The 12,820-nt window shown below is 35.7% G+C and overlaps 1 protein-coding gene across 5 annotated transcripts in view; it reads right to left on the bottom strand.

Moving 5' to 3' along the window:
- Positions 1-783: 783 nt before the first annotated feature.
- TEAD1 (TEA domain transcription factor 1) overlaps positions 784-12,820 on the bottom strand; it is a 1,209,838-nt gene continuing 1,197,801 nt past the window's right edge. For all 5 annotated transcript variants that reach the window (XM_044058987.1, XM_044058991.1, XM_044058986.1 and 2 more), the window contains one exon: positions 784-4,679. In XM_044058987.1, coding sequence (XP_043914922.1) covers positions 4,566-4,679 — 114 coding nt within the window. In that variant the 3' untranslated portion in view covers positions 784-4,565. The remainder of the gene's footprint in view (positions 4,680-12,820) is intronic.

Here is a 12,820-nt window from a genome sequence, read left to right as displayed (position 1 = left end):
TACACTCAATGCCTTTTGTGCAAATACAAATCACTGAAAATCTCTTCCAGAGAAAAAAAGAAATTGTTTTATACAGGGGGGCAACTTCCCCCACTTGCACAATAATGGAGAAAGGTACAACCTCAATGACCTCTGAAAATAGTTTCCAGCAATTTGTATTTCATGCAAATGGCATTCAGGGTAAATGCATTTGGCACAGTGAATGATTCATATATATCTGGCTGCCACATCTGCAGATGATGTACCCGCTGACTTACTGCATTTCACTTGAGAAACAGTTGCATTCAGTACGGTATCTTAATGAAATCACATAACAGTGGACATTTCAAACTCCATTCTGCTATGCAGTCCTGGAGTTAGCATCTCTATGGTGGGGGCTACCCCATGCAATATCACTGTTTTTTGTATTTTTAGAGAAAGTTGACGGTGTGGGTTTCAATAATCAGGTGATCAATGGAAGAAGATTTGACAGTTCCAGTGATCAGGCATCATTTAGCCAAACATACATATTTTATGCAAATGCATACATACACACATACACCAACAAACATGCACGGAAACCACCTGACAGTCTGATAGGCTCACTTTACTTACCATAAAGAAACAATTACTTAAATCAGAAGTGTACTTTTTTCCTGCAACATTGTAAATCTAAAATTTACTTCTTTATTTCTCTGTACTGATTACAAATTCATTTTCCAACAGAAAGCTGAATTACAATAATTTGACTCAAGGTTAAAAAGTTTCAGTGGTTCACATCTTACGACAAAAGACTTAAAGGTATAAAGTTATAACAAGTACTTTAATTTAGTTTATTGTCATGAATACAAAGTTTCTAGAAAGCTACAAAATATCTACCACGTTATCAAGAAGGCATCAAAAGGTGTCACTTAGCAAAGACATGAAAACACCTGCAGCAATGGACACAAAAAGTAGCATTTTTTTGAAGTGATGAAATAATTGCACTTAACTGTCATGGATATTAAAGTTACCACACACACGTACCGCAAATGCTAGGATTTATCCTTTTTATACAAAGCACCTTTAAAAAATTTCTTTGCACACAAATGCTATAATCCTCATATTTCTATCTGTACTAAAAGATAAGTTCACTTTAAAGCCAACATTTAAAACAGTTACAAATGAAAGGTACGAGTACCTACACAAAGACAATGACAAATATAAAACCACTGTACTGCCAAGAGGATTGATAGAAATTCCTTTTGATACATTTTACACACGTAATTATGATACAAAAACAAAACAAAAAAAACTCACATGACATTCCAAAATTTAAAGTGAAAAAGACTTTTCCCTATCTTAAAGAGAGGTATTATGTGATGCATCAAAGGGAAGTTTCACATCAACATTATCAATAGCAGCACAGTATTAAGGTAACCACTGACCATATACAATATGAATATGTTTAAGTCACAAACCATTTTAATACAAATTCCACAAATAACTAACAAAACATGAACATTTCTTGAAGTCATCTGTAGTGTGAACAAATGCACGTGGCAAAACTGTTAACACAACACATACTGATATAGAAGCGTTAAAGGCTGTTTAGGTTTTAATAATATAAAATTCTCTTCCCTTCTTCAGGCACGTTATTAAACCGGTCATGTCATCCATAATATGCCTCCAACATATATTCTGTAAGGCGGCAATGTCATGTAGTGTGAAAAATTACCAAGTGCATTTATTTTGTAGTCAATGAAGTAAAACACACTTCTCCATTTTATATTATCGACATACTCACTAAAATACGTGCAATAACAAACTGAAGTCCTCCAAAGTCAGTTATAACAAGAACTTTCTTTTAGAAAATAGTGTTTTTTAGGCAAATTATACTGATAATCCATATGAACATTTAGTTTTCAAATTAGTTACAAATTCTGGAATTTCAATGAAACTTACAAAAAAGGTTTAAAATCTGCTTCTGAAATGATCAGAATATTTTTGTGAATCAAAGCAAGAGCTGCATTGTTGATTTACAAATGGCTAATATACCATTTGTGCGCTGAACTGGGTTCCAGAAACATTTAGGGGGTACATAACTTAAACCTTAATGTTGTAAAGATTAAAATGATACAATCAACCAACCAACCATTATTATGACAAATGTAATATACAAAAACTTTCAGATATGTGCCAGAAAAAAATAGTTATGGCACCACTAGAAATAAAAGAATAAATGCAACTTTTACACTGGAAAAAAAAACAATGAATGGCAAATTGTACATTAAAATGAGATTTACCAAATAAATAAAACAGCATGCACTACCAAATTCCTATAACAAGGATCCATCACTGATGTATCCGTTATAGCTTGAGAAAGACCATTTAAGGTGCTGACACAGTCTGGGCAGCTGACATGCCCATGGATGTGAAAGGTTTAACTAAGGAGAATGACATACAACTCATCACTGTAAAGAAAAATAGTTATAAATAACCTCGGAGGAATATTTCAATTCCCAGAGAACAGCAGAAACGGTTAAATTATCATAAACATTCATCAAGCAATTTAATAGAAGTTAGAAATTTAAAATACCACAGTGCTTGTGAAACTTCAAAGGTTCACACATTAGAAGATTAATGTTGCCATAATAAATATTTCCTCTTTAAAATTCATATTTTACAGTCCTGTGCCTTAAAATGCCATTTCATTTGAAAGAGTGATTCTGCTCATTTAACCAAAGGCATTATGGTGATTTATTTTAAGTTTTTGGTTTCTTTACTTTCTTCAACAAAATCACAGTTGGCACTTTTCTAAGCTGGAACTTTCAAATCAAAGGCACCTTCATGCTAGAGTGCAGAAAGTTCATAAAGATCATCATTTTTTGGTCATGAAATTTAAAGGCAGCTTTAAAAAGTACAGAGTGTATATATTCTATAGAAAAGCTGTAACTTTGTATTTTACTCTCTAATATTTACAGTTAGTTCTGATAGGAAACCTTGTACTACATATACTATAATTCATATTTAGAAGTACTGACATTTTCATTTCAAAGTATGAATGGGGAAATCAAAGTAAGACCTAAAATCTTGCAATTCCACAACAAAATGTTATTCTCTAGTGTAACACTAAGGCACTGTACATTTTAGTGCTTTGGCAGCTCTGAATGAAAAAGTACTATAAAATTAACAGTAATATGATGACTGTTCCAGCTTACAAAAGAGCTCAATGTTTAGTGGCATCCTTCTGGATTGGTATCCCCAACACTGACTTTTTATGGATTTAAGGCTTCTAGTAATGAAGATGTCTCTGGGGAGAAGGCTACTTGTATACACTGCAAAGGAAACCCTTTGACATTTTTTATTCAAAGTGTGACCAATTTAATTTTTTTACAACTATTTGACTTTTTAAACAAAGTTAAGCAGAGTATATAATTACTCTGAATCTGAAATTTATTATTTACTACTACAATATGTAATATTTTTCATTTAATAAAACTGAGACTGCAAAGCACTCTCTTATAATTCATGCAATCTACTGAAACTGATAGTCTCCATGTTTTCTAACAGCAGACCAAGTGCTTATGAATAAGCAATTATGCCCAAAAAAACTACCAAACATTGTTTCAATACATTATATGGCAAGCTGAATGCTAAACTGAAGTAGCATATGGTGTAGTAGTCAAACAGTTTGCATTATGTATGCCAAATGTTTCCAGAACTTAAAACATCTACTTAAAATGTACTATGCTACAGTACATTTAGTTGAACTTATGAAAAATATCACTGTTCAGAGCATCACTGTAAATTCTTTATATTAAACAATTCACTTAATCTCACAGAGTTAATTTTTTTATAAACACTTAACTCTTGACACTGACTACAAAGGTTACAGCAGGGACATAGTAGATAACCTTTTGGGAAGCTGTCATTGTACTTCTTAAGAAGAGGCATACAAATAGTACAGGATGTTATCAGAAAAGGAAATAATTCATTTAGCAGCCATCTTTTCTGGGATCATATACTGCATTTACTACATTAATATTGAACTAAGACTTCAGTTTTATGAAACCGGTAAGCTGTTTAGTAATGCAATTTACTTCTGCCTTAGTTCTAAAAACACTTGCAAGTTACAAGTAGCATTTTGGAAAAAATATGGCATTCTGCTGCCAGTTAATTTATAACATATTTAAAAAAAGTCATATTCCATACAGTCACTTTTGAAAAAAAGCCTGCTAATAAATTATTACAGTAGATAGTGAACTAATACAATTACACGTTCTTCATCTCAGTTCCCCAATGTCATTTCAAAAATATTCTTCCAATCTAGTACAACCTTAGGACATACCCAACACAGGTTCCTAAATAATCCTTCCAGTGTACTGCCATTTATGTACATCCTCTCTTTAGAAGGGCATATAATAAAAATATTTTAAACATTTTCATAAATGTACCAAAATTTCACAGCTCTGGTCATAACGTTACACATTAAAATGGCATTTGTCAGAACGTGGTTGAGAAGAATCTGGGTGAGACTTAAAGTAGAGGCACTGCCACTTGTACTGAGGTTTAACCGTTTTACTAATAGATAAATACGCGGCCTCTCAGTCTTTTACGAGTCGGTAGATATGATGCTGTGCTCCATGTTCACTGTTTGAGACTTCAAATACACACGCCAAGCAGAGGAGGGTTTCCTGTGTGTCCCTGTTAGTTACCACCTAACAAAAGAAAAATGTGATTAATGAACAAAAGTAATGCCTGACCTGCGTACTTTTCAACACAACTGCTACAATAATTCAGAGCATATACATTAACAAAACCTTAGACTGTACAGTTCACTTTTCATATATATATATATATATATATATATATATATATATATATATATATATATATATATATATATATATCACATACAAGCACACACTTATATGTATACACACAGTCTGCATATATTTTTTTTCAAGCATATCTTTGCATGCATGCATATAACCATATTAGGGGAAAAACACTGACAGGATAACTTATGCTGCTTTGCTTAAACTGCACAAAAAATTAAGCAGCAAAAGTCAATATCACAAATGAAATTATCATCAGTGCCAGTATCACACTAAGAGGTTACTATATCCTCAGCTGTTACCTCAAAATGGCCTGCTGGGGCTTCACTGCTGAAGTAATTTCATTTTACAGTCCAGGATTTTTGCCACCCTGATGTAATTTTATGATGACAGAATGAGCTACTGTGAGAACAGTTACACTGGTTATATTTCTCTGCTAATTTAAAGAGAGTGCTATGATTTTTTTCTTACTTTTTTTTTTCTCTCCTGTGCAACATCACCAGTTTTAATTTCACAATGTCTTTTAATTCTTGTTTGCATCTTTCTTTTACATATATAGTTGAATTCCAGGCTTAAAAATAGCTTATTTAGTACTGTTATTCAGAATTGCAACTAAATTTTCAATCCACATTTTCTAAAGAAAGAAGATGGTCATCTCTGCAACACACACACACACACGCGTGCACACATGCAAACACGCACACACAAACTCTGCAGTCTAATCTTATATTTAAAACATTTAATTGATCTTGTAAACAGAATCAATGAACTTTATAAGTGCTTTGTTTTCCTAAGGTCATGAACATACTCATGTACTTGAATGATCTACATGTCACTGTAACAACAAAAAGGAAACAGTACGATATTAAAAAGGGCATGCAGAGAAATCGTACAAGGAGATTCGTACTTCACCATGCTATCTTTTTATATGGCACCCTTTGGGTTTAATTAAATGGCAGCAGTGTCAGTGGCACAACAGGCAGCATATTTGCCTCTGGTTCCAGAAGACCAGAAGGTTGTGTGTTCTATTCCCATTCTAAGTAACTGAATTGCTGTCACTGCCCTGCAGCATTAGGAGTGTGCTACATTCCTAAGTGTAGACTCCTTCAGATGTGACATTATAACGAGATCCCAGCGACCCGAGTTGTCAGTAGCTTAGATGAATGCAAAAGATCTCATGGCAAGTATTACAAACTGTAACAAACACCATTTACACATCCAATACCTATGATTCAATCAACAAAAACATACATTCAACATTTTTTCAAAACAATATCATCCAGATTTTTATATACATTTTATATCCCCCACCATTTCAACCATAATCATTTTTTAATATTTTTCAACTAATGTTGGAGGTATGATGGGGAAGAAAAAGGTAACTGGGAACATATTTTTGGCAAAAAAAAAAAAAAAAAAAACCTCGGACTATGGAAACGCCCAAAAGTAAACTTTATTCCAACAAAGTACATTGCAGCAAAGCTTTCTTTAGTAGCTCTCCATTTTATACACTTCATACAGTCATGTGACACAGCCTAAGTCTGATGTAAAGCAACAGTATCTGGCAATTCAGCATGTTAAAACCTTAAAATAATTATGAAAAATAAATGCATTGAACCATATCACGGTATGAAAAATATTCATAACTACATAGATCACTAAAAACATAGGAATATATATAAAAATATATTAAAAATACTGAAAAGCTTATAAAATATTATGTCAATGTACGCTCATCTGTTTTTTCTAAATACAGATTTGATGCTAGCATGGGCATTCAAATCTAGTTCTATGTCAGCTTGTACCCAAAAAATCCAATTTAGCGCACATATTTCTATCTTATTTATGTCTCCACCTTTCAAATTTTTACATATAGTATGGATAACCCTAAAGCCAAATTCATGGTCAGCCCCTTTATCCATCACATGTTTTACCAAAGCATTAGTAGAAACTTCTAAGTACTTCTGAGTGATGCTGTGTAATTCAGTCGTTCGATCTACAACTACAATTGCCGACATAGGAGGTACATCTCATACAGGTAAGCAAGACATACAACATTAATTGTATTACGTGCTGCTGAGCAGGAACAACTGTACTTCTTTCTTGTTATTAGATGAATAAAACAATTCTCCCTTATTATGTACTTAACAGTTAACACAGTTAAGGCATGGAAAAATCCCCAACTTGTTATATCTTAAAACTTTTGTATTTAAAGGTGCATCTTTATAACACAAATGTATTGTCAGATTTGGACAATTCCTATAACTAAAGGACAGTTTTTCACCCACTATCTCCCTTAGCTCTGGCATACTTTCAAATACCCTCCGATTCTTAGTGAATATCTCTTTCACATGTTCCACATTCCTAGTACATGTCACATACTGCAATGGTTGGACTTCATTACGTTTAGTGGACATTTCTGGGTCTGAATGCCGTGGTGCAAAATAGGGCCTTGAAGAGTTATGCCTATCACTTACTACCTGTACCCTTATTTCTTCCAGTAATTCCCTTTTATAACCCCCTATCCTCAAACTCACTTCTTTTGTCCTTGGACTTGGTTTAGCGCAGTGTTGGTCCTTTTTTTATAGTGTTTTTGCAACATATTTTTTGGGAATGTAATGAGTTGGCAGGTTTTAAAAATTCCCTACAGAGTACTCTGTCAGAAATACTAGGTAAGCAATTTGGTGTAACTTAGGAAATTATTTTTGAGCTGGGATACATGATCTGAACTGCCTAGACGTGGTTAAGGCCTTGCTAAGTTTAATTGTGGTGGCTGGCTAAAAAGCAGGTACTAGAAAATGGAAATCAACTTCTAAACGAACCACATCTGAAGTAGTGAATACAGTAACATTGTTAAAAAAAATTGGAAGTGGGGTGATTAGAAAAGAGTAGGGGGCAAATTACATAGAAAAATGGGCATCTTTATAATGATACATGTAGACTAATGTATTGGAGGAGTAATGAGGTTATGGGAAGATAGGAACGGAGTGAGCTGTGTAATGCTGGATTGACAATGACTGTACAGAAGACTATATGTGATGCATGACATCTGTAACTGAGAATACATCACTACAGTTGGTTTTCATTTATTTACATGATTGCCTTATGCCATAAGTGACAGTTCAATAATTTATGTGGATCATGTTGCTGTTTTACAATGCAGGAACCCAAACCTACTTTTACCATGGTCACAGTAATGCACTTGTTACTGAGCATCATGTACTTTATTGAATACAGTTCCTCTGAAGGCTGTTAGTATCTTTATTATGAGGTGCAGAGGCATCAGAGTTGATCATATTACATAAGGGAGTGCAGTTAGCATAGCCACTGCAAGTGGGGCAAGGGGTTTGTCTCCAACAGAAAACAAAACAATAAAGCAATCCTACTAAAAAGGACTTGAGAGAAGCAGTGATACTCTGTTACAAGCTATTCTTAGCTGTACACCTGTGTATCAAGCCCTTTACCATATTTTCCTCTTTTATGACCGATGCCACCTGACTAGTGCAGAATGAATGAAGGAGTGAAACTTTGTGGTTAGAAACAGTTTTAGTTTGAACAGTCTGGAATTTACTTGTAAAGTTAAGATATGTGCATTAAAGGTATTTTCACACTAAATATTTAGCTGCTAAGACAGTGTGCAATAACTCAGAGTCGCAGTGGTGCAGCGGTAGCGTCGCCTCACAGCAAGAGGTTCTCCCGTTCAATTCTCGGCTGGAGTGCCTTCTGTGTGGAGTCTGCATGTCCTCCCTGCAGTCGAGTGGCGTTCGAAAGACATGCGTGAATGGGCGTGCCTTCGTTGAGGGTTGGGCATTGATCTGGCATCTTGGAACCATAAAAATCTAATGCCAATCATTAGCGGACCTGAGTTCCGCTGTGGCGACCCCTAACCGGGAAAAGCCAAAAGAAGAAGAACAACAACCTATATCATGTTGCACAGTGCTTGAGCAAGCATGAAGGAAAAATGGTGAACTGCAAGTCTGAATCTGACTTTTGTCTCTGAAATATTTTATAAGGGATACTGCTGATGAGAAAACATAGGTCATCAGTGGTTACGAGAAAATCAAGTACAGCTTTAATGCCAAGAAAAAAAAGCAATACTAAACTATCGTCAGAAAACCCTCAGGGAAAGGCAGAAACAAGGGCAATGTGGAATTAAGATACCCAGGCAGTTCCAACAGTAGTAGGAGCAACGGGTCTTATAAAAAAGAATCTAAGTCTTATTTAGATATGTTACCAATACATGTAACCCCATATGAATTGCAGGAGGAACCATTACTAGGCACATTGTGGGTACTGCAAAGAACACTTCTGACTGATATCAAAGATTGAAACAATACTCATTTCATGAACTTTAATCATACTTTGACTTAGGAATGGGGTTCATTCCTGTCATGGTATTAGAAACCCAAAAGACTTGGAGAAAGTAAAAAAGAGAAGCTTTAGAAGTTTTTATTTTTAAATCTTTGGTGTCTGCTGCCAGTGACACTGTACTTGCAGTGTGTGTGTGTAGGGGGTGGTAATGGTCTAAATAAGATGACGCATATGCTGTAGCTCTCAAACCAAGCTGCAGAATATTCAAGTTTGAGAATGGAAAGGTTGTAGAGGCCAAAAAGAGGTAAATATTCCTGAAAAAATTAGACAAAAAACAAATAAACAGTAGTAGCACCATTAGACATGTAGCCCTACCTTCTCTGAGTTTTGTTCAGTTGTCATTATCCGACTGTTCTACAGTCTGCAGAATGCAAACTCCAAGATAAACCAACTTTCCAAGCACAAGTGTGTGAAGTAGTACTTCCCAATCATTGTTTTCTATGGGAAACCACTGTCAGTTTTCTAAGTGGGTGCCACCAGTCAGTCCTTTCTTTTGAGATTTTTCCTTTCTTTGTGTTTGTGCCACCACATAGTTTGTATACAAGTTAATATGCCCCCACATTGGGGAATGCCTGCAGAAGACACTTTTTTCATTGAGTTAATTTCCCACCTAGCAGTCTTCTGAGAGTTGGTTCCTTGATGAATACTAACTTTACGAGTTAATGTGGAAGCCCACTATCCATTTCTTTTTTTATGTATGATATTCTTTGTTTGTACTACACTAATATCACAGCTTTACATTTTATTCATTCTTTATGTGTCTTTTTCCTTTGCTTGCCTTACTACATTCTATTAATACTACATTCCATTAATACTACCTCCTCCCCCTTCTCTTCATCATGCATTACAGAAGCCCTCTAGGGTACTCACTGATCAATTACTACACCACAGACATGCAAATTAGTGCAACATCTGAGTTTTTGCATTCCATTCCCCTAAACTTCAGCAAAGGATACGGGAATGGAATGAAAACTGAAGACACATGGGATGAAACTAAGTACAGACAAGACAGTAGTAATGGCAGTACATGGGAGAAATCAGAAAATGTTAAGAATTGAGATAGAAGGGAAGTTACAGAACAGGTTAATAGCTTCAAGTATCTGGGAGGTGTGGTTGAGGAGACGGGAAGTCTAAATGAAGAGATCAAAGAATAAGAGGGGTTGCAGCCAACTGGCACAGTGTGTCAAGTGTAGCGCATCACAGAAGAATGCCAAAGAAACTGAAAAGTAAGGTGTACAAGACAGTGGTGCTCTAAGTACTACTGTGTGGTACAGACACCTGGGCAGTAAAGGCACAGCAGAAGTAACAGAAATGAAATGCCTGAGACAGGTGGCAGGATGCACACAGTAGGACAAACGAGAAATAAGAGCAGAAGCCAAAGTAGCTCCAATTACAGAAAAGATCAAAGAGAACAGATTACCGTGGTTTGGGCACATGCGCATAAAAAAAAAGACAATCTGGTAATGAAGATATGGGACAGACAGGAAAAGGGTAAGAGGAAATGAGGGCATCCAGCAAAGAGGTAGACGTATTGTGTGAGAGAAGACCTGTGGCAGTCAGACATGAGTAGTGAAGAACGCAGGAGTATGGCACTGAATGGAGAAAGATGGCGACAGTTAATAATACAACACCCTGACCCCCATGTAGAAAATGCAGAAGGGGTTGAGGATGATGATCTTCCAGGGTGCTCAGTAAACAGAGGCAACACTATACAAATGCATGACTGTAGTAGCCCCCTACGGTGTTCACACAATGCCTAAACTGTACAAATGCACATGACTATAGCAGCTCCATAGGGTGTTCACAAAGACTGCACTATAGAAATGCGCATGATCGTAGATGCCATGTAAAATGCTCACTGAACAATTTCAACACTGTAGATATGCAGGACTGCAGAAGTCCCCTACGGTGCTCTCTGAAGAATGGCTAAACTACACGAGCACAAGACTGCAGCAGCCTCACTGGATGTTCACAAAACAATGTCTACACTGTATAAATGCATATGATTATATCGGTTTTCCAGGGTGTTCACAAGAACAACGCATAAACTGTACATATACATACAAGTGGTAGTAGCCCCCTAGGGTGCTCACGAACAATGCTTGCACAGTACATATGCATACGAGTACTGCAGATCCGTAGGGTGTTCACTGAATAATAGCTATATTACACATACGTGCATATGCTATATTCCAGTCTCTTTAGTGATATGCACAGTTCTGCCACTTCGTCTTAGGTATTTATTACTGCCCTGTAAACAGTCCTCGATTTTTGCGATTCTCCTTGTGTTGTGATTTTTTGTCATTTTTCATCTGATTGTATTTTGCTATGAATTTTACACAATTTGTATTGCATATTTGCTGCAAATGCTATATATTTTCCATTTGACTGCATTTTGCTGTATTATTCTTTACACCTAACAAGGTCATGACTGAGTGGACCCAGTGGCTCAGTTCATCTGCCTACTAAATAATATTAAAAATAAATAAAAATAGATGACACTAGTAATAAAATATCTCCAGTTGGGACTATGGTAAATAAGACAAAAAAAATGTTGGAGCAGTAATGCTTAACATCCAGGCAGGCTTAAATTGTTGTTTGCTAGCCATCACTGCATGAACACTGGTGATAAAGTAACACTCCAGCTGGAAGTGAGATTCTGGTAGTTACAATATAACAAACCAAGTCTAAAACTTCAATGGTGGCTCTGCTAACAGGCTGCAAAAGCTTTGGTTAGCTCAGGCGATAGAGACCCCAAACATATATCCACCTAGAAAAGACTAAAACATCCGAAGAATATACCACGCTTAAGCTGTCTGTGGGACTACCACTGGCTACAAAATATAATGAAATAGATACAGCAGGCATGTGAACTATAGCCAAATGCATACTACCTTAACTCAATCATTTTAACCATTTCACTAAAGGAAGCATTGTGACCACAAACCTTAAAACTTTAAGATAGTTTATACACGCAAACATTCATGGGTCACCCCAGAGGTTGTGTTATGACAAAGGAGAGGAACTCAGCAATGAAGGTATGCTGAATATGTTTGAGAATTTTAACAATAAAGGAAAACAGCAGTTTACAGCAAGTGGAATGAGACTACAAGAAAGACATAACCATATACTCATGGGCCACTTGTTCTGATACTAATGTAATAATGATATGGGATATCTTAAAAGCCTTTATTTAGGGTCTATATTAGAGAGATGAAAGATTAAAATATCAAAGTGCATAAATGTTGAAAATGCCAGACCTTGACATGCTTTTTGTAAGATCGCACATATACATGCATACAAATGTTTCAAGCACGGGCACTAAGCCCTTCTAGCTTGCCAATATACCAAAACACTTGTTCCCATAATAAATGTCCAGGCTGTTCTTAAACATATCTAAACTAGTACTTGCTTTAATGTAATTTGGTAGTCTGTTCCAAGCATCAGCTACTCTGTCAGAGAACCAATTAGTACACTTCTTATTCCTATAGAATCTTCTACATAGGTTATTCGATGATTCTCTAGTACTTTTTGATAACCCAAACATTCCCAGAGGTAGTTGTCCCTAAATGCCCTATATACCTGAATAAGATCTCCTCTTAAATATCTGTAAGAGGCAATGTACAAGTTCAGATATTTTAGTCTTTCAT

Source organism: Protopterus annectens, chromosome 17.part0 (genome assembly GCF_019279795.1).
Source record: "Protopterus annectens isolate FY-2018-M chromosome 17.part0, PAN1.0, whole genome shotgun sequence".
NCBI lineage: Eukaryota > Metazoa > Chordata > Ceratodontiformes > Protopteridae > Protopterus > Protopterus annectens.
The sequence above is the reverse complement of the archived record's forward strand: the minus strand, read 5'-3'. Positions and strand labels throughout refer to the sequence as shown.